Source organism: Manis pentadactyla, chromosome 2 (assembly GCF_030020395.1).
Source record: "Manis pentadactyla isolate mManPen7 chromosome 2, mManPen7.hap1, whole genome shotgun sequence".
In the NCBI taxonomy this organism is placed as follows: domain Eukaryota; kingdom Metazoa; phylum Chordata; class Mammalia; order Pholidota; family Manidae; genus Manis; species Manis pentadactyla.
Window position 1 is genome coordinate 234,927,922 of NC_080020.1, and position 22,190 is coordinate 234,950,111.

At 53.5% G+C, this 22,190-nt stretch overlaps 1 protein-coding gene and 1 long non-coding RNA gene across 3 annotated transcripts; one reads left to right on the forward strand and one right to left on the reverse strand.

Annotated features, from left to right (window-relative positions):
• The first annotated feature begins 15,667 nt into the window (after positions 1–15,667).
• Positions 15,668–21,663, forward strand: TMEM18 (transmembrane protein 18). Of its 2 annotated transcripts, XM_036881787.2 has the most exons (5): positions 15,731–16,014; positions 16,765–16,885; positions 19,229–19,283; positions 21,156–21,249; positions 21,333–21,663. In XM_036881787.2, the coding sequence occupies exons 1-5, from the start codon at positions 15,958–15,960 to the stop codon at positions 21,426–21,428; spliced, it is 423 nt and encodes a 140-aa protein (XP_036737682.2). In that variant the 5' UTR covers positions 15,731–15,957; the 3' UTR covers positions 21,429–21,663. The 2 variants fall into 2 exon arrangements, with proteins under 2 accessions (XP_036737681.2, XP_036737682.2); XM_036881786.2 differs by lacking the exon at positions 16,765–16,885 and having other exon boundaries at positions 15,668–16,014.
• LOC118910547 (uncharacterized) lies at positions 15,748–16,757 on the reverse strand. Its single transcript, XR_008995965.1, has 2 exons — positions 16,361–16,757; positions 15,748–16,098 (listed from the first exon to the last, which is right to left on the reverse strand). It is a non-coding gene; the product is annotated as an uncharacterized LOC118910547 (long non-coding RNA).
• Positions 21,664–22,190: the final 527 nt, after the last annotated feature.

Consider the following 22,190-nt stretch of genomic DNA (forward strand, 5'->3'; position numbering starts at 1 on the left):
TCGTCGGCCTGGAGGAGAGTGCACAGGATGGGGCTCCGCCGACCGGACTTCTGACGTGCAACCTCGGCTGCCTCCAGGGCCGCCTCTGCGCTCCGATGGCCTCCAGCTCCCTGGGACGGGCCTCCTGCCCTCCCAACGCAATGCCTGGCTGCCCATGCCCAAGGCTCCACCCTCCACACTCGGCGTCCTGCCAGGCCTGGGCACACTGTGAGCGTCACTGTGGTCTCAGGAGGTCCCCCGCTCCTCCTGAAAGCCTCTCCCGGCCTCCTGGGGGGCTCTCTGGGGGCTGGGGGGCTGGCGTCTGCACCACCAGGGGGCATTCCCACAGACCTGACCCGGGAGGTGGGGTCCTGGGTGCACCCACAGCCGGGGACGCTTCGCACACGCTGTTCTGTGCTTGTGATATCAAGAGGCAGAACCTCTGGGGGCCACAGGCAGTTCTGAGTGTTTCCAGTGCATTTCCAGCAGTGTCGTCAGGCTTGACGAGGTGGCTGGGAATGGAGAAGACGTTCTTAAAACAGCTCCTTCGGCGCAGACAAGAGAGATGGGCCAGGCCTGAGAGACGTCCCAGACACTCGCCCTGATGGTGGGAAGTGACGTCCAGGAAGGAGTGGAAATTCTGGGGCCGATTTTGGGGGTAGAAAGTTGGTGTTCTGCATAATGAGAGAAATTACCCCCAGCTGGCCAGGTGGCTGATAAGCAGTGGGAAGCTTGGGCGGAATCTAGACCCACTTAGGTTTTCTCCTCATATTGGACCTTTTAACAGACCAGCTCCAGTGATGGGCATGTCTGGTCCGTAGTGATGACGCTGAGTCCCAAAAATACCCCTTTTGGAGTGAACCGGAAGCTGGTTAGAGGGTGATCACCTGCCACCCGGTCAGACATTCGCTGAAGGCCCCGTTGTCAGGTGGGAGGGAGGATGCAATGATGAATCCCACCTGGCCTTGTCCTTGAGGCGCTAGACCACAAGAAAGCGAGGCTGGGGGCAGAGAGTGGGCCCGGAGGCCGACAGAGGCCTGGGCAGCGGGAGGGGGCTGAGGTTTGGGGACTATGTTCCCGCCCTGGGGTGGGGGTGCAGGGCACCAGCTGAGGGAGGCCACGTGTGGGAGGGCCCAGGGGCCTGGGACCAGAGGTTTTCTCCTGAGGTAGGGTAGCACGCTGGAAATGCCACCCAAAGTTCTTCCTATCAAAAACAATTTAGGCTTCTCTCCATCTCCGAAGCTACACCTACATAATGAAGGGGCTGCGAGAGGAGAAAAGATGCATATGTAAGTCACAATTATGCCGAGAGGAGAGTGATGCCTTCCAGGGCACGGTGGGGGTCACGGAGCCCACCTCGTGCAGACGTCACAGCAGTGCCACCATCGGGCCAGGCAGGGGGAGGCCCGAGCAGGTGGTCCTGCCGTCGGCACCACCGCTGCCCGTGCACTAAGGTCGGACGGCCGTCTCATGCACGTGCTGTGCTTTGGGGCATCAGATGACAGCAGGGCCTCAGGGAGACCAGCCCCCGAGGACCGTGCGGAGGATCTGATCCTTCAGGTGGAGGCCCCGGAGCTGGAACCACAGACCTGGGGGCCCAAGTGGGGGAGGGACAGCCCAGGTGGAGAGGGGAACCCCAAATTCCGCATCTGCATTTCCTCGCCCTCCCTGAGGCTGTGCTGCCGATGCGGCCTTCTGCCTGGACCGGGCCTCATCACCTCTGGGGCTGGGACTCGCCCCTTCTCTTCCAGCCCCCGCCAGTCCCCAGGCTCCAGGAGTGGGGATGTGACCCTGAGGTCAGACTCCAGTCCAACATCTCCCTCCTTCCAGCTGTGGGTCCCCAGGTGTGGATAAAATGAAGGTTCCTGCAGCCAGGATTCTCACCTGGCCCCAGTCCACTGGCTCACTGCACACGTGTGGGCAATACGTAGTTATTGAATCTATATAAAGAGCTCTGCCCAGTGGTCTGGGCGACACGGGGGCATGGCTGCAAGGCTGCAGGAGAGCAGAGCAGAGGCCCAGAGGACGGCTGTGCGGACAGAGGGGCCCAGAGGCAGAAACCGGCCTGCTGCATGCAGACTCGCTCTGAGTGAACGGGACTCTAGTGACTGACCTGCCACCATGGACGTAAAGTTGGGTATAACCCTTTCACCCCAAGAACATTCCACTGTCATTTCTTTGGTTGCCCTGAGTCCATAGTGACCTTGCCAGGCGCTGAAACTCTGGCAAGACACCAGGTCAGAGCTGAAACTCTGGGGTGTGGCATGCGCAGTGAGGAGCGCCAAGCCTGATACTTCTCAGCGCCTCTGTGGGTAAAATTGTAACATTTCAGAATATCTCGCCTGCTTTAGTTCATGGCATTTCCATGGGTGGAGAGAAGTTCATCTCCATATCAGTGGGTAATTACCTGGGCAACCGAGGGCTTATCTGTACCTGAGAGGGGAGGGGAGGGCCGGTTTTGCTTCTGCTAGAGCAGGAGAGAGAGATGGCCCATGACTGCAGTTTGTAAGCAATAAATGGGTTTTAAACTTTATTTCTCCCTTTGACTTAGAAGTATTTCCTTTCCCCGGACTTACAGCTCTGAAAGTGTAGGTCTGAGGAAAATTTGTTCATGTACATACAATTCAGCCACATTTTTAAAGTCTCTGTGTTTTTCAGAAAACTCATTTATCCAGTCCTGTGAGTAAACATTCTATATTGCATAGTTGACAGAATTATTTGGTGCTAATAACAGTGACTTTAAATATTGCTCATCTAAACAGTTCATAGCAATGCAGATGTTTTTACAATGGGCAATGCATGGTTTTACCTCTTACTTAGAATTAGGAAACTTTCTAAATGACACTTTTGTGTCTCAGCTTTCTCCTAGTTGTGTTTGATTGATTCTGCAGAAAAGCCAATGCCATTTGTATGTTGTGTTCTTTCTTTCACATTTTCTCTTTTTGGTTTTTAGAAATGCCACCCTTTGGAGCTGAGAGTTTTATTCAGTCGCTTTTCTTGAAATGAACTCTACTGGAATAAATCACTCTGCCTCTTCGCTGTTAGCCTGTCAGCTTCACCCCTGTAACTGGAAAAGAACACACCTGCCCCCTTCACGAAATGGCAGGTTTCAGGCCCATGGGCATCTCTTTAAGAAACTGCTGGTCCCCAGCGGCTGACCCTGTCCTTTGTCACTGCTCCCAATGTTCTCAGAATGAACTTCTGTATTTAGAGGTAACCTCAATGCCTATGTCTCTCAGAGGATAACTAATCCTGGACATGGGAGAAAAAAAGAAAAGGAAAAAAATATTTCCAGCACCTCAAGTGTATTTTAAATGAACTTTATTCTTATACATGTTATTTAGAAGGTTGTTATGTATTATTTGACAAGATGGATTTTACAAGATACAAATTAATGTATGACAATTCTCCTAACTCATAAAACAAGTATAATTCTTATAGATGGTCAATGTGCGAAAAATCTCTACAGTGGATGTGGTTTGACCTTTGTTATTTTACACCAGAGATTTAGAAATAAACACCAAGCCCCAAACAGTTGCTGATGTTAGGCAGGAAAATAGGTATGAGTGGGGTGGCAAGAGAAAAAGGCCAGAAGTCCACTAAAAAGACCCAAAATTAATCAATTAAAGCTCAGAAAGCTTGGTCTGGAATATTTGAATATTCCCCAGATAAAAGGAGGGTACCTCAGCATTGCCCATGTCTTTATTGTCTTAATCATAAAGGCCCAGATTATTTTTTTACCTTTACCTAGGTGCTGTTTTTTTTCTCCTTCTGGCCCTAATTAAGTAGTTTGTAACCTAGGCAACTAATTTAGCATGCAGGCCCAGTCATACACAAATTAGTGAAAGGCAGGAAGGATTCCATTTTAAAGATTGTGTTTTAAATACCCAGGAAGTTAAAAATGTAAGATTCTTAACTTACCTTTCAGCAGACAATAGCTCAGCCCACCTTGGGGGCTGGGCAGGCAGCCTGTTTGATCTGCTCCCAGACCCGGAGGCCGGGGTCCCAGGGAGTAATCAGAGCAGGAAGCTCCTTGTGTTAAGTTAATTCTAAGTATTCAAAGACCACTTAACCAGTCTGCAACCCCAGCCCTTACTCACATTCCTAAAGAATCCTTAAAAGGGGGAAGCCCCAGCCTTTCGGGGCGCCCCTCTCTGAGGTCGCCTGCACTACCTAAGCGTGTAACCTTTTAACTTTAAACTCTCTCTTTTCAGCCTTTCAGGGGGCGCGCCTCTCTCCGAGGTCACCCACACTGTCTAAGCAGGTAACCTTTTAATCTTAAACTTTTCTCCAAACCTTTCGGGGTGCCTCTCCCGGCTGAGGTTGCCTGCTGCACTTCTCTAAGTAACTTTAAATAAAACTTTTACTGTGCTTCACTACTGTGTCTCTGCCCTTCGATTCTTTGTCGCGCCGGGACAAGGACGAGGAAATACACCCCCCCAACACTTGTAAACCCAGTTTCATACTGTGTAAGGTGGATGTTTTCTCTCGCTTTTTCACATGTAAATGGACTGCAACTTGGCCTCCCGTTGCTGCACAGGCAGCGTTGGACTTAACCTCGGACACGCTGGCCCGGGGTCTCAGGTTCAGTGACCTTTAGTTCTCCGCCGTCTGTCTTGCACCTCAATGTTTACTGCCAGGGGAACCTGTATATACGTTGTGACTCCTGGAACTTTGGTATCTATGGTTACCGTGCGTTTTAGAACCCAGTAATGGCATACATGGTCACTCTGTGAGAAAATTGTGAGACTTACTGAAATTTCATCTTAGTGAAAAACTGTTCATCAGTGTTGGGGGGGTGTATTTCCTCATCCTTGTGCCGGCACGATAAAGAATCGAAGGGCAGAGACACAGTAGTGAAGCAGAGTAAAAGTTTTATTTAAAGTTACTTAGAGAAGTGCAGCAGGCAACCTCAGCCGGGAGAGGCGCTCTGAAAGGTTGGAAAGAGAGAGTTTAAAGTTAAAAGGTTACACGCTTAGGTAGTGCAGGCGACCTCAGAGAGGGGCGCCCCGAAAGGCTGGGGGTTCCCCTTTTTAAGAATTCTTTAGGAATGTGACTAAGGGCTGGGGGTGCAGACTGGTTAAGTGGTCTTTGAATACTTAGAATTAACTTAACACAAGGAGCTTCCTGCTCTGATTACTCCCTGGGACCCCGGCCTCCGGGTCTGGGAGCAGATCAAACAGGCTGCCTGCCCAGCCCCCAAGGTGGGCTGAGCTATTGTCTGTTTGCTGAAGAGTAAGTTAAGAATCTTACATTTTTAACTTCCTGGGTATTTAAAACACAATCTTTAAGGTGGAATCCTTCCTACCTTTCACTGATTTGTTTATGGCTGGGCCTGCATGCTAAGTTAGTTGCCTAGGTTACAAACTACTTAATTAGGGCCAGGAGAAAAAAAAAACAGCACCTAGGTAAATGTAGAAAAATAAGCTGGGCCTTTATGATTAACACAATAAGGACATGGGCTGTGCTGAGAAACCCTCTGTTTATCTGGGGAATATTCAACTATTCCAGACCAAGCCTTCTGAGCTTTATTGATTCATTTTGGGTCTTTTTAGTGGACTTTCTGGCCTTTTTCTCCTTCCACCCCGCTCATAACTATTTTTCTGCTTAACACAAGTACTGGACATGCTATCAGGAGGCGTGCCACCTGCCACCCCCACGATCACAATGGCCATCCTATTGGGTGGGTGTCCCTGTAGGAAGAGGAGGTCTCTTGTCCCGTGCTGAGCTCGAGCCCGGCTCCACTCCCTCGTGGAGGGCGCCTTGAGGTCACGGGGCAGATGTGCTCAGGGGTGCGCTGAGTTATGTGCTGGAATTAAAATTAACCTGGAAAGCTGAGGCATGTGAGCACTGGGGCAAGGCTACTGGCAGTAACAAACAAATAAAGACTCTAATCCACACGTTGGCCCTGAACTGATCCTTATAAAAGGCAGCTCCAGCCTCTACTAGGCAGTCATGTGACTTTTTCCCATGGCATCCTCTGGTCCCAGGTAAAATACTGTCATCCTAACCCAGAAGAAATTAGTGATTAATGCTGTATGCTGAGCAACACAAGGACGTACAAAGATAGAAAATTTTGGAAACTCATATTTGACTAGTGCGTTTTGTTCATTTTCCAAGTACCTGGCATGTTGTTAGTGAAAAACTGTCAGTAACCTTTAGATTCGATAGTTCCAACAAATACTATTTTTTTTACCTATCCACAAGAAACTGAATGTAATAAACTTTTAGGGGAAAAAAAATGCCCTCCTGAATTTGCTAAGAGATTAGGTTATTAATACATTGCATAAGCTCTGAACGAGACTGTTCTTCCTTCATTCTCAGCGGGGGGGTGAGGCTGGGGAGCACTCGGCAGGCCTGCTGGTGCCCCCGGGAACCCAGGCCCTGTGGCCCTGCAGTGAGACCAGTGGGAGGCCCTCCCAGTGATGCTGGGGTGGTTGTTCACGAAGCTGAAGAATGAACTTCACAAACACTTAACGTAGGAGAGCAAGGTACAGGCTTTTATTTAGATAAAGTGAGAGAATAGAGTTCCCAGCTCACGCCAGGAGGGGACAAGAGAACCCATGGTGGTGCGTTGTCTAGGGGGTTTATAGGCAGTTGAGGATTTTTTGAGAATGTGAAAAAGAGTTTAGGGGTGTGGACTTGTTAAGTGGTCCCTGAATATTAAAAATTGACTTAACATAAGGAATTTCCTGCCTTGATTTCTCTCTGGGACATGGCGCCTTGGTCCGGGAGCACATCAAAAGACTGCCTGCCCAGCCCCCAAGGTGGGCCGAGGTATTGTCTATTTGCTAAGAATCTTGCCTCTTGAACTTCCTGGGTGTTAAAATGCAATCTTATCTTTAAGATGGAATTCTTCCTGCCTTTTACCATGCCGTCTACAGCTGGGTCTGCATGCTAAGTTAGTTGTTCAGTTTGCAAAATCACCTCATCAGATCTGAAGGAGGAAAGACAGCACGTAGGCCTGGGCCTTTTAGCATGCTGAAGTGAATCTTACACATGGTTACAAATGATTAGCATAATAAAACATGTGCTACTCTTCTTTATCTGGGGAGCATTAACTGATGTCACTGAAGAATGACTCTAGAGCTTAATGTTTAACATAGTTTTAGTAGGGGGGGTTTCCATGTATGTAGTTACATGGCTCTGACTGCAGATACCCTGCCCTGCCCCCTCCGGAGGCCGTCACTCTACTCTGATTACATCTACGGTCGCTGTCTCACCAGGACGCTGTGAGTGCGCCGCATGGCTGTGCAGCCCGGGACCTGTCCGCGCATTGGCAGCCGTGCAGAGCAGCGGGAGGCACAGGCTCTGGGACTAGAGAGAGGCCCCCTCCCGCGACGCCCCCGAGGCCCCAGCACCGACTCAGGGGTTAGGCCTGCGCTGCAGGGGGACTGTGGCCCATAGCCAGACGCTGTGACCGGCGTGCGCAGGGCAGTGCTGCGGGGCTGCTCAGGGCCACTCTGCGCCCCGAATGGGGAGTCTGGCTCTGGGGTTTGTGCCGTCTGCTCGGAGCCCTGGCATGGAGCCCATGCCGTGGCTGGGAGTGGGCATGGAGGCCGTCCGGCTTCAGGGGGTCTTAGCCCCTCTGGGAGGAGCTGGGACGCCTTGCACAGCTGGACCCTATCATTCTTGTCCTAACGAGCATATCAGAGAACTAGAGGATGATCAGGTGGTTCCCTGCGCTGAGCAATAAGAATACATCCGACGCTGCTGTCATCGCCTCCCCAGGGGAAGGATCTAACTGAAAAGTTGACTTTTAAAAATGACCTGGGTGCCATTTAGTGACCTTGAAGAGGGCACCGCTGGTGTCCTAATGTGAGATGTCCCCTTTACCCTGAGACTGATTTGAATGACACATCTCACAGGACCTGAAGCAAAATACAAGTGTCTGAGGTGCCACTCCGGGCTTGATGGTTAGTAAGCATGCTTCGTATTTTAGCGGAAGTATTGAGAAGGTGCCCCTCCGGGTATGAAGATTGCAGAGCTGCTCACGCGGCCTAAGCATTACATACCATTTGACGTCTCCAGGAGGTACTGAGAATAGTATGCAGTCTCCCACCTGAAATGTAATTCATGTATGTTAAGTTTAGAAATAAAAGTTAAAGAAAGTCACCTAACCTCACATCAAACATACAAGCTGCATTGCATTTCTCTCCCTTTGGGCTGACTGTAGCTTCCTGTTTGATCCCATCTGATGCCTGGTCCTGTGAATCGCAAGCTCACCTGGAGAGCGGGGTTCCGGCTGGATGAGCAGGCAGGTTGCGGGGCAGGGGTGCCTTCCCAGAGCTGCTACGGGCCCACCCCAGCCAGCCTCCCTGGATGCCGACGCGCATGCGGAAGGCGGGGGCGGGGACCACGGCGCCTGGTCCCCGGGCTTGACAGGGGCCTCCCACCTGGGCCTGCGGGCAGAGGCAGGCCCGGCATGGGGCAGGGGCTGTGGACGCTCAGGGCCGCTGCTCTGGGAAAACAAGGGAAAGGCAAGGGGGAGAGCAGAGGGAGATCATGAGGGGAGGGCCTGCGCAAGGCTCAGATCCCAGAGCGGAGCCAGGGAAGGTGGGTGCCTCTCCTGGCACCTGCATCAGGGAATGTCCCCCAGAGGCTGACGGAGGGCACAGGCTGTCCTGGAAGGAGGCGCCCACACAAGGCAGGAGCCCGGCTCCCCAGGAGGGGACAGTGCCTCTGCGACGGGGACCACGCGGGGTGCTTGAGGCACCAGGCAGGGTGGGTGAGGCGCCTCAGGGCCAGCCCAGTGTTCAGAGACCCCATTCAGGGCCCACAGCCCAGAGCCCTCCCAGCCCGGAGGGAACCCTGCCCACAAAGTCCAAGCAGGACTGCCAGGCGGTGACCCCACCTCTGAGCCAAGCTGTGGCAGAGGCAGGCCCCTCCGACGGGGGCCTCAGGCCTTTGTAAGCAGCACGATTTCCCGTCATGCCACTGCACCAGTTACCCTTCTTCAGCCGCAGCGTGCCACGCGGGTGTGAACACCAAGGGTGCAGGAATGGGGGTCGTGACTGTCCTTGGCTTCACTTAGAAACTCCTCAGACCTTCAAACAACACACTGCAGGAGGCACTGAGGCACTGAGTGTGACCCACAGGTTCCGAAAATACAGTGACTTTTTTGCTAATAGGTCCTTTTTGGACAAGCACATTCATATAAAGGCTGTGGATAAAGTGAAGGTTCCTGTGGTCAGGATTCTCACCTGGCCCTGGTTGGCTTGCTCACTGCACGTGTGTGGGCAGTATGTTGCTACTGCCTATATAAAGAGCTCTGCCCTGGGCTCTGGGCTGCACGACTGCAGGAGAGCAGAGGCTGGAGCTATGGCAGCACCGAGGACAGAAACTGAGATGGCTGCGGGGCAGAGGGGCCCAGAGGCAGAGACCAGCTTGCTGCGTTCAGACTCCCACTGAGTGGACAGGATTCTAGTGATTGACCTGCCACTGTGGGAATAAAGTTGGGTATAAACCCTTTCCCTCCAAGAACATTCCATTATCATTTCTTTGGTCTCATTGAATCCACAGTGAACCTGCCAGGGGCTGAACCCCACTGGCAAGACAGAGACTAAGCTGTTAATTCTGGGAGGTGAACCCGTGGGGAGGCCTGACTCTAACAGTGCAAAAGTGCCCACATGCTACGACACTGGTGGAGGACATCACTCACCACCAATTGTCACCCAGCACTGAGACCCGGGCTCCCTGCTGAGCAGGACCGCGGATGGTGACCCAGCCCCGCACACACTCTCCCCGGCGATGACTGCATCACCGTTTGGTCCAGGAAGTGCAAGCGGATGGAAACTGTCACTGCACCTGGCCTGCAGTGGACTCTCAGGATGCTGACTGCGTGCTGGGAAGGGGCTCCCTGGACCCCTGTGGGTGCGGCACACGTGCATGTGAGCACCAGGTAACCACCCAAGTTTGCTTTGCGAATATCCACTTAGAGATTAATTTACTTTATGGAAAGGGACGCCTCTCGGTGCAGAAGTTCATGGAATTGTGGTTATAGGAACGTGCAGTTTTTATTTTGGCATTCTTCATAATAAACAAAGTTTGTGCATCTGGGATGATGTGGGGGGTCAGGGTGAGTTTATTTACAGAATCACTTGGAAAAATAAAAACACTCCAAATTTGTTTACAGTTTCTTAAAATGCATTACAATAAGATTCTGAATTCTGAGAAAGGAGATCATAAGAAGGAGTCAGATCTGACAGTTTGAAAACAAACCAAAGGAAAAATGAAAAATCAAGTTAGAATCTACATTAAAAATAAATTTGACATGAAAGTTTACCTATAGGGAATAAGTTATTTTGTGAGAAAAACTTCTGCTAATGAAAAATGTCAAAGATGACCGTAATTTACAACACTAATATACTTCTTTTCTCAGGCCTCAGAGGATGTGAAATGCTCAGAGCGTTGTGGTACCACCGGAAGGACAATCAAAATGAGGAAGATTAGGAGGAATAGGCTTGATTTCAGTGTAATTAGTTGGGGGGGAAAAGATTTCATCAAAATTGTAAATGAAAACCAGCTGTGATTTCTACAGTGCCCTGTTCACATGTGGAGTCCACCCTGTGGTCTGTGCCCAGGTCCCTGAGGGCGAATGTGTTCATGCCACTTAAAGGTCAGCGACACGAAAAGGAGACCACCTGGAACCCAGGCCCTAGACTCAGCACAGCTGCAGAAGCCGCTGTGAGCCTCGCAGGAATCCCACCCGCACTGTGCCCGGCAGGCCTGGGTGGAGTTGTGGCAAGTCTGCAGTGTCCCTAATTTCAGGATCGGACCCCTGGGTGGGCTGCTTCAGTCACAGCCCCTCTCCAGCTCAGGTTCGGCGAAGCCCCAGGGCTGGCTGGCTGCCCCCTGACGACCTCCGTTGTGAGCGTCCTCTCCAGTGACAAGTGACAGGGCTGTGCTCTGGGCCACGCAGGAGCCAAGGAGCAGGTGCCACTCACTGTCTTGTCACTGTCCCGTGGCAGAGGGGGGCCCAGAAAAATCACTGTGGTTCACGTGCAGCTTTAATGCCCCACCTCCTGGGAAGACACCCCCCACACACTGAAACACAGTGTGAAATTCAGAAAACAGTGCAGCTCGGAGTTCCTTAGAAAATTCTCCCCAGAAAGCATAGTTGTCAGATTTCCCCAAAACCCAATTTGCTGAAAAGAACATATATGATAAAAAAGATGAAAAATGTAAGGACATAATTTTGAAAGTTTTGTCTATTATTCAAACGACATAAGCAATTAAATTATGGTGAAGTGCTTATCACAAGGGGATTGAGTCACCTTTGACTGAGCCACCAGGAGATGGAAATATCACCACTACACTTTCCAGCCAGAAATGTCAAGGGAACGTGCCACTGTTCTCACCAGTCTCAGTTGTCCAGAAAACTCATGATACATGCAGACAATTTAGAACATAGCCTTTCATGTAGCTTTTAAAAAAGAAAATATTTCTTTGCAGTTACTGCCTGAGATGTAAGAGTGCTGAGAGGACCAAACAGGGAACACCACTGACACAGCGCTCATGTCAAGACCAGACAGTGACCCGGGTTTCTCCCCGCGTCGGCCCTGGGATTTGGGCCATTTAAATCCTCAGTGCCTCAGTTGCCTTACCTATAAAAGGAGACCGGAATACAGTTTTGCTAACTACTTCATATAGTTCTTATGAAGATCAAATACAATAATTATATGGCAAATTTTTATAAATTGTAAAGTGCTTTACAAAGTATTTAGGTAACTTCTTCATTCATTTACTAAACTACCATAATTATTTTTATTTTCCAAGCTCTTTTGTAAATAGTTTGGGGTGATAGAAATATGTTAATTACAGTTCTCATCCATTTGAGATTGTATTCTAGAAGGAGAGTTTAAAGAATTTTGCACCCGTGGACAAGCTGGGATAAATGTCATGTGAACAGTTCAAACAATTAACAGTGAAGTTCAGAGCAGGAAAGGAGGTCCTTTCTAGATGGAATGACTTGTCACAAAAATGCACTCTCTGTCTGTTCAGAGCATCTCCCTGTGCAAACACATAGTGGCAACAACTCCGTCTCCTAGCATGTAGGGGCCGGACCGCCACCCCCTGTACAGCGAGGCCACACGTGGTGCTGACCACAGGCTCGCCGCTGTGGCAGGGACCTGACCCTGGCTGCTGCTACCAGGACATTTCCAGAAGAGCTTGGTGGCCAGCTTCCTGCTCTACTTCCAGAGACTGTTGTTCTGTAGGAAGGAGGAGAGCAAGATGGATAGCCAGTGAGGAATGGGGAAGAAAGCAGTAAACCTTGATTGTGTTCGGGTCTTGGAATCGGATGTTCCTGAATCCCAGCAGCGTTCTGGCCCTTGGAAAAACAAATACCTCGGATTTCTGTAACTTACAATAAAAAAAGTCTTAAATAATACAGATTCACTGAGGTTGCATTTAAAGGATTGAAAGGATTTGAATAAGGATAGGAAGGTGTGCCTGCTACCTTGACCAAATTGACAGGTACATAGGAATTAGTACAATAAAAGCTAGAAAGTGGAAATGTGGTGAACAGAGGTGTAAACCCAGCCTCAGCTTGACGCAAGCGGTGAGGACACTGCCTGGAATTGGGGGGAGACCACACATGCACACAGGTTTCTATAAGCCCTCGTGGTCATCTACCACGGCACGAAGCCAGAAAGCCCCTGTGATGTGTAGCCAGCCGTTGGAGGCCCTGCCCATGTCACTTGCTATTGCTGCCATAATAAACTACCACAAACCTACTGGCTTACAAAACAAATGTGATGTCTTGCAGTTCTGGGAGTCAGCCAATACCCAAATGCCATGTTAGCTGGCCTAACCATCCTTCAGGGATTTTTTCTATTTTGGTCCACCAAATACAGTCAAAAGCAGAGGGAAAAAAATCCACAAATGCAAAGTGCACGCTGCACTTGTATGTTTCTTAGCAGCCAAGGTAAGATTTTAAGGGACTCTTTGGAAGTCCCATGGGGCTGGAGGAACATAACTTCTTCCACACCCAATACAGTGAATTCAGTGACATGTGTGATGGTGTTGGCCCTCCAACCAAGTTCTGGAAAACTGTGCCATTTTTAGCACCTGTTGGCTTAGGAATAAAGCAAAAAAAAAAAAAAGAAAAACAAAGAGAACCTCTTCAACTAGTATCATTACTGACTGAATTTTCCCAGAAGGCAGAACCTAAATCTATCTCCTGGACTCTCCCTCCTTTTGCACGAAAGGTGTCTGTGGACGTGAGGAAGTTCTGCAGTGATGGTGCTAGACCTGTGCACTGCTGAGGGTCTGTGCCCACAGAGAGTTCCAGCAGGTCTTTGACGCTGACCACTGAGCACTGTCGCACATTCGTTCACCCATTCATGCCCCAAACCCCTTCAGACGACCTGCTGCGTACTGGACACGCTGTGGTGTGCAATGAGCAGACAAGGTGTGGTGGCCGATGGAGAGGCGCGGACTGGAGCGGGGCCCAGGGCCCTGGAACCTGTGTCGTCACAAACTCCCGCTGGAAGTGTACAGTGAGGGTGATACTAAATTTGCTGGATTTTGCCTATGAAGCTTTTATTATCCATGACTATAGATTTTTCACAAACACATTTAAAAGTGAGTATAGTTTTGTAAAAGCAATCCAGGAAAGAAGAGTCAAAATAACAGATGTGGCTATTCATTGTGCTCGAAAAAATATTTCTACACCTAAAATTGAATAAGGTAGGCCAACACTTCTCAGTCCCACAACCGTGAATATGAAAATTCATTTTGTTGCAAATGTCCTAGAAAAACGCAGTAGTGTCCCTGCCCCGCACGGGGCTGGGTGCAGGGTTGTGCTGCCATCTGCTGGTGGCGGCCACCCGCCCAGCCTCTCGCAGAAAGGCCTGGGACAGCTGGCTCTTGGGGGCGAAAGTGCCACGTGCAACAGGTGTACTGGGTGTCCTGGTAACCCATCCGCATGCACCATGGCGCATTCCCAGGGCATCCTGGTTCTGCGGAATCCAGCACCACAGGAATATGGACTGCTGCGGATAAAGGCAGTGGAGGATTGCAGACACAAATCTGAACAATTTAGGAAACCAACAGTGTCACCGTGTACAGGATATCATAAGAGAAAATGGGGGTGGAAGACAAGCCGGGAGACACAGGAGGCAGTGGAAGAGGGGAGATGAGGGAGCAGGACTGTCAGCAGAGCCAGGAATTAAACAGAGCCACTGAAGACTCAGGGTGAGCACGACCGGCCAGCCCTGGCCGCAGGAGGGACACACAGCTGCACACACAGGGGCCACGCACGGCTGGAGACAGGGCAGAGTTGGGACGAGGGCGGGAGGGAAGACAGCCTCAGTGGGGAGCTGAGGCAGGAGCCAGGCCACACCCACCCTGCCGGCCACAGGGAGGGTCTGGGCTGAATTCGAGGGACACCTTTGCAGCATTCAAAGCGGACAGTAACTTCACTTAATAGACAGTTTTAAGAGCCCTGCAGCCGGCGTAAGGCCTGGCGGTGGAGGCCGCGGGGTCCACTGGGGGATGGCTGGGAGCACAGATGGATGTGGGGCCCTGACAGCTACAACTCTATGGACACAGAACTCAGGGCTGCTGGCTCGCTGGGCGTGGAGGGCCCTGGAAGATGCTCGGGCAGTGAGGACGAGAACACCCGTGCAGGCTGGCTCGCAGGGCAGGCAGTGTCTCATGTTTGGTTTGGTTCCCTAGATCACCTGCCAGGAACCCATTTTCGCTCCTTTCTGCTCAGCTTTGCTTTGCGCCAAGAGGATGCCGGGTCTGAGTTCCTCTCACTGGCAGGAGGGGGCTTTGGGCCTCACCTCACCCAACTCCATGCAGAGGGAGGAGTGACATCTCTTCAAGGGCACTCAGGGCCTGCAGGAAACCCTGTCCTGCTGGTCTGCAGGGGCTGGCACAAAGCGTCACACGGCTCCTAGCAGGGAGTGACTTCATTAACTTAATTAATGAATTTAATGACTTCATTAAACCTGTTTCCTGAATCAACACTGGCAGAGCATTCCGGATATCCACTAGAAGCAGTGTGGACACTGCTAACCTCAAAAATAAATTCTTGTTATTTATCACCAAAAATGGGCTTATTTGAGAACAGCAGAGAATTGCAACTCAGGACACGCAAGCGATGCAAAACCATAGGCAAGTCCTAAGATCACAGGAGGAACGTGACTTTATGGAGGAGGAAGCTGGGAGGGTGGCTTTTAAGAGAGTTCACTGAGAAGAGAGGGGTGGGGGGTCCAGGTGATGAGGGCTCCCACTGGCTAAACTGCAGGTGGTGGATTTCTCTTGGGCAGTGAGCTGCGCATCCTTCCGTGTTGGGGCTGCCCCTCCCAGCTCCCAGTCCACTTGGTGAGCCGTCCCATATCTCCCAGCTTCCAGGGGCTGGTGCCCCAGGAGGACTGGGCCTCCCGGCCCACGGCAGTTGGCCCAGGCGCCCCTCAGGTGGCATTCAGTGTGACCCCCAGGTGGTGCGCCCAGGTATGGGGACGGAGCAGGCCACAGGGGAGGGGCCCGTTCCAGACCCTGCATTCCGGAGCGAACACTGTCGCGGGGAGTGGACTCTGCGCCGTCGCCGGGGCGCGCACCCCGTCCCCGACCCCACCGCCGGGGGCGCGCGCACCAGCCCCGGCTCCCGGGAGCGCGCGCCCTGCGCCCGCCCTTTCCAGGGACGCGCAGTTTCCGTAGACCCCACGGGAGCACCACATGCGCTCGCCCAGTGGGAGGAGAACCTGGGACGCCGGCGCCCTCCCTGCCCTGACGGGAAAACAATCATCAAGGAAGTAGCAGTTCCATTATTTATTTTAACGCCATAGACAACCGCGAGACGTGAACCTGGTACCGAGCGCGGCAGATATCGCGAGATGACAGGAGCCCGCTCCCCACTTGGCCCAATAAAACGGGCCTCGCGACAAGTGGAGATCTCGCGAGATCAACACCAGAGGCCTCCCTTGTCTTCTGACGGTGGTCGTGAGACGGAGCCTTTCCGGGACGATGCCTTCCCCCTTCTCAGTCAGCTCTTTTCCCGTCAACATTCCCGCCGTGATCACGGTAAGTCGCTGCCTCCTCAGGCGCCAGGTGGGCCTCCTAGCGTCCGTTGTGGACGCCGCACCCCCGTCCAAGGGGGGGCGGGGCCTGAGCAGTGGGCGGGAGGGTCAGGGGCGGGGCCTGCCGGGGCGGGGCCTGGGTGAGGTGTCCCGTGGCGGGCGGGGCTTGTATGGTGGACGGGGCTGCGGTCCCAGGGGGCGCAGTGTGGACCCGCGGGTTGAGTCCGCCCCAGGGCGCCTGCTCTCCGGGGCGCGCGTAGTGGGGCCGCAGGAACCCCCCCTCCCCCCCTCCGCCCGGCCCTGGCGGGCGCGCTGGACGCAAAGGCGACTGGGAGAGGCTTGGGGGTCACCTGGGCCGCAGGGGTCCGGGTAGGGCCGGCGCCCGAGCCTGCTGGGTTTAGCATCTGCGGCGACCTGGGCTTCGTAGTGCACACCTAGGGCCGCCCAAGGCCTTGAGTGCAGGTCTAACGAGTTCGAGATGGCGTCGTGTTCACTCCTGTACCTTCCTCCTCCCGTCACCGGCCGTGATCCATAGGTGCTCTGCGTAAAAACGCTGCTCACCAGCCAGGGGCAGGTCCGTGCCGCCGCAAAGCCTGCAGCCCACACCTACCCAGTGACGCTCTCCGAAGGCTGTAGTGCAGGGCCTTCCGCTCCCACTCCCTGCCCCTTGTGCCCACTGTCGGGCTCAGGCCCGAGGTGCGCCGTGGTGAGACGCCCGGTGACTGACGATGCCCTCTGCCGGCGTGTCCCGCAGCAGACAGACTGGACCGAGCCGTGGCTCCTGGGGCTGGCCATCTTCCACACGCTCTGCCTGCTGCTCACGTGTTTCTCGTCCCGGAGGTATGGACTGCAGGTCGGGCATTTCCTGTGCCTAGGTGAGTGGAGTGGACACATCCTCTGGCTCAGAGGCTGGGGGTGTGGTGCTGTGTGGTTCTGTCCTCCGGACAAGTAAGTAGGCTTTAGGACCTCCTCCTCCTCCTGCCCGCCCCTCCTCACATGTCCTTTGATTTCCAGATTTCCCTCTTGGGAATTATAAAGTAAATTTTGGATATTGAATTTGAAAGAACCCTAGGAGCATGTTTTGTGCACCAGGGCGGGCTCAGTACCCATCACCAATAACAGTTTGATTTGAGGACACACGTACTGTCTGTACAGGGTGGTTTTCCCCAACGGCTGAGGGCTGTGCTGTTCGCCCTGGAAGAAGCTTGTATGCTTGTATGTATAAAATAACCCAGCGACAGGGATCTAGAGAAGGCGTGGAGCTGTGTGAAGTGGTGGAGGTCATACAGAAGAGGTGACATCCTGGCACAGGTGCAGAGGGACTAAGGTCTGTTCTTGGAAGAGTCAGGCACAGACCTCTGGCCTGGGCATGAGCTCCAGGTCAAGGGCACCCCCTGAGCAGAGGGCGGCGGCCACTGACAGACTGGCGATGTGGATGGAGAGTGTGGGTCAGCTCTCAGAGAGGCCACCAGTCCGCGGGAGCAGAGCACTTCCCAGGCTGAGTCCCTAGAAACACGCTGAGGCTGGGCTGAGGGGCTTAAAGAGAAGACACGGAAGGTTCTGCTTAGCAAAATGCAGCAGCTGACCTTAAATAAGTGTCCTCAGCTGGCTTTGGGCAAGGTGGTACTCAGCAGGACCTTCTTGGAGGACAGGAGCAAAGATGAGTTGCATTCAGAAGCCGTCCCTGTAAGAAGGGCAGGGGCAGCGGTGCCTTCTTTCCTTCACTGGGTGCCAAAGTCTTCTAGGGGCCCGTGGTGAGCAGAAGGGGCTTCTCAGCCCTGTGGAACCTTGGGGGGCACCAGCATCCCCCTTGTAATTGCAGCCTGGTTGGTGCTTTGCCAACAACTCAGTAAGCAGTTTGGCTGCAGATGAGGCGTGAGCACAGGGTGGCGTGAGCAACAACATGTGGAGCAGCGTGCACACCCGCAGCAACTTCACATGGAGGCATGGCCACGCACACCCCCTGCAGCAGGGGCAATGCATGTGCACCCCCTGCGGCTTGCCTGCCAGGAAGAGGGGGGCCTCATCAGTGAACTGGCGCCTTGGAAACAATTGGTAAACCTAAGAACCACGTATGTTTGTTGTTTCTGAAGATAAAGAGAAACGGGGCCATCTTCCTCCCTGGGGCTGACAGACTGTCCTGCAAATGTCTGTACAGCTTGTCACTCATTTAGCATTTAGCTCCCGAAATGGAAGGTTTGGGCATCATTTTCCTCATTTTTACAAATTAAACACCAGGCGGTTTGTTGAGTGCCCCGGTCCCCTGGCTCCTCAGTGGCAGGGCCAGGGCTCATCACGCTGTCCTCTGGGAGCAGCGTGCAGGGCTACCGCCCTTTCCGGTCACACACCCGGCTTGCACCAGCCTTTGTCCCCTCCTCCCCTCGGACCCTTTCTGTGCTTCCTGAAGCCTCACCGGCTCTTGCGTGGAACCTGCTGGTCCTGGAGCAGGCGGACTTCTGATTGCGCTTAAGAAGAACGGGACAGTTTGCCTACTTCAACTTAGTGCCGAGATTAGAGCACCAGGGCTGAGCTGGCCATATTCCACCTGCTCTGGTGTCTGTGTGGGCAGGTTTCCCAGCACTGAGTGCTGTACAGTGCCACACAGCAGGCCCACATCCTGACCTCCCAGGTTGGGATGGCGGCCCCACCTCGGGCCCCCTGCTCCTGGCAGACTGGTCCCTGTTTACCTGGACATGTGGGCATGGGGGAGTGGGTTGTGCTCAGCCGGCCTCAGCTGGGGCTCGGGCGGCCGCTTTCCCTCATGCCAGCCGACTGTGCCCATGGAGGAGCAGCTTCCCCGGGGAGCCCTGTTGGGCAGAAACCTGAGGGTGACAGGCAGGTGGCTCTGAGCACCAGGCCTCACAGCTTGTCATTCGCTTCATGGTGTCACACATCCCAACTGTGTGCGGGTCACGCAGTGTGCTAGGCAGAGCGGTGCCACGTGCAGGCAGTGGTTTCAAGGCGGAAGACACTGTTCCTGCTGAGCAGCTCTACAGGGTCTGGCTGAGACCATGGAGACTTGACTGTGTGTGACCTGCTTTTTCTGTTAAATGAGTATGTCCTGTGACTTTGCTGTTTTATAATTTTACCACATGGGCATCTAAGACAGAGGCCACGCTCTGTCACTACATTCGGGAGGCGGCTGTGACACGCACGTATGGCTCTGGTGCAGCCAAGCCACCCTGGAGACTCTAACACCTGGTCTCTCCCTGTTGCAGTCACGTTAGTCTCCTGTGCCGAGTACATCAATGAAGCGGCCGCTGCAAATTGGAGGTGAGTGCCTGCGCTTCAGGATGGTGCTCCCCAGCTTTCTCCGCAAACCCCAGAATGCAGAGGGGACCCGCACGTGTGGGCGGGTGACAGCAGCCATCTCCAGTCCATGGAGGCGGGACCTCTGAGGTGCGCCCCGCCGAGGGCCACATTTGCCTGGCCGCCGTAAAGTGACCCCGCGGTGCTCTGGGGAGGTGCCAGGCAGTGGGCCCACCGAGGCAGTGGGGGTGGAGGGTGTGCGGCTCTCTGCCCTCCAGACTGCGCCTTGGGGCTGGCAACGCCACACCCTGGCCCTGGGCCCCCCTCACCCTTCGTGACCTGTTGGGGTGACTGGAGCCACGCTTCCTGTATCCTGCCCCCCATGACGCCTGGCTTTGGCCCTGGACCCAGGCCCACAGACCCCACTTCATCCTTTGGAGTGAAAGACCAGCACTGGCCACCCCGTGGTGCCTGTGGGGCAAGGGACAGATACCCCACTGTGCCCCCTCGAGAAGGCTCTACATGGGGCCTCCACCTTCCATGCCTGGAAATCTACATGATTCCCCAGAGGGCTTTGCCGGGAGTGACCCATAGGCCACACGGCCCACAAGTGTCTTACACGGCCTTGAGCTGAAATGCTTTTCATATTTGTACACATAAAGTTTTTAAATGCAGAAAAGACAAACTGCTGGACTCTTAGTACCGAGTTGAAGATTGTCCCAGCTGGGGAAGCAAAGTCCCATTGCTCAGCCGCCCTTGTGACCCACACATGCTCCCCTCGCCTGCCTGTCTCTCCTTAGCTGATGGCTGCACCCCAAATGCTGAGCGCACGAGTTGCAGGAGCGGTGCAGACATGTTCCCCTCTCCTCCTCACCCTCTGCAGCAGCCTGGCCCCTCCTGCATCCCAGCTGTGTCCCTCTTGCCGTCCCCATCTGTGAAGAACATAGGACAGACATTTCCCACCTTCAGAAATAGTCTCCGGCCGTCCTGCCAGGCCCCTTCACAATGACACTTGATCAGTGGTCACTGTCCCCACCTCCCAGGTGGGCTTTGGCCTCCGACCTCGCAGTGCAGGTTGCTCAGCCTTGGGCCCCCTCTCCTGAAATGCTGGCTCGCTGCCCCCAGGGCCCATGCTGCCATGTCTCCCCTCAGGTTGGCTGCCCGCCACCACCACGCAGAGCTTCCCCCTCACACCCTGATGTCCAGATGCAATTGCACCAGCCTCTTACCGCTAGTGGATGTGCAGCCGCCCTCCACACCTGACCCTCAGCCGCCTTCCCAGACCATCTCTGAAACTTCTGCCCTGTTCCACCTTTGTCCTGGCGGCTCCTTCCAGGTCCTTGGGCCAGAGACCTCACATGGCATGCAGAAATCCTTCAGGGGTCCTGTGGCCTCTGCCTGGAAACGAGCCCTGAGGGCAGCCTTTCTCTCTCACCTCCACTGCCCACCTGGGTGTGGGTGGCCTCAGCCGCCTCAACGTCCCAGTGCCTCGTTGTCCTGGGCCGGGCAGCGGGTCTCAGCAGAGCAGGGTCTCCAGCCTCCACAGGCCCTGTTGGGAGTTGGACAGCCTTGCCGAGGCCACACACGTCCATGTCTCCCCTGGCTTTGTTTTTCTCTGTATATTAATCATGACATGCATGTTGGACTCTGAGTTGCCTGCACCCCACCCCTCTAGAAGGTAAGCTAACTGAGCAGCCTCCCTGTCTCTGCCATGGCCCCAGTGCCGGTCACCGGACTGCAGCGGGCTCTCTGTGCTGGGGTGTCCCTGGGTCAGTGGATCATTGCCCCTGCAGATCTGCCTTTGTGAACGTGGAGCTCTCCAGAAGCCCATGTACACAGAGAACATCGCTGAACACATGGCCGCACCAAGTAATTTCTAACTTTTCCTTAAAACAGGTTATTTTCAAAGTACCAGTATTTCGATTCAAGGGGGATGTTCATTTCTATAGTATTCTCAACACCACTGCTCTGCAATGCCATGGTCATCGTGGTACGTATGCTGCGGGCTTCTGTGCTTTAGCTCTGCGCATGCATGTTTCCCAGCCCTAAACATCTCCAAACGATTGTCCTTAGGTTATGTGGGTCCGGAAGACGCTGAGTGTGATGGCTGACCTGAAGAGCCTGCGGAAGAGAGGAAGAGAAGGGAGGCGGGAAAGGAAAGAGGACTGACGGCAGCAGCTGGCATCCATGGCGGTTTTCCTCCCATTGTCCCCACGTCTGTGACGAAGGGGGTTTTGTCGCAGCATCCACATTGTGGAGCGCACCTCAGTTCTGGCTGTTAAACCTGATGTCCACTGGGGTGTTCAGTGAACCCAGCCCCAGCCTTAGGGTGTTTGAGTCTTACCTAGTTACAACATGGAAATACGGAAATAAATGGGGTCTGCGCAGAGCCCTATGAGATTGGCCAAGTAGTCCATTCCTGTAAGTAGTACTGAGTGTAACGTTCAGTCCATAAAAGATGCTACACTGAGCATGATCGATGCCCCCGCCTCAACCTCGCACCGCTTTCCATCTGCCCTTGACGAGGGTGGTGTTGCCTCCTGGGCATGTGGCAAGGTTGGTACTATGGGTTGTCACTGGAGGGGGTATAGCTGGGAATGCAGCTGGGTGGCCCCAAATAGGATGATCTGACCCGAGATGTCAGTAGTGCAGAGACTGGGAGACCCTGTTTAGGATAAGCCGCCTTTAAACGACCCCTTGGCAGCACATTGAAAGGTCGTATGTGATCTCGACCCAGTGGACAGGTTCCTCTGCAGCCTGGTCATGGGCATGTCACAGGGCTGTGCCCTGGGGCAGAGTCAGTAAGGGCTCCTTTGTTTCTTGCTGTGGTTACAGACATTTGTCCATAATAGAGGCATTAAGTCAGGACCCCCTGTAGGGGGCTGGATGAGCCCGTCAGCTTGTTCCTCAGGATGCAAAACTATTAACAAA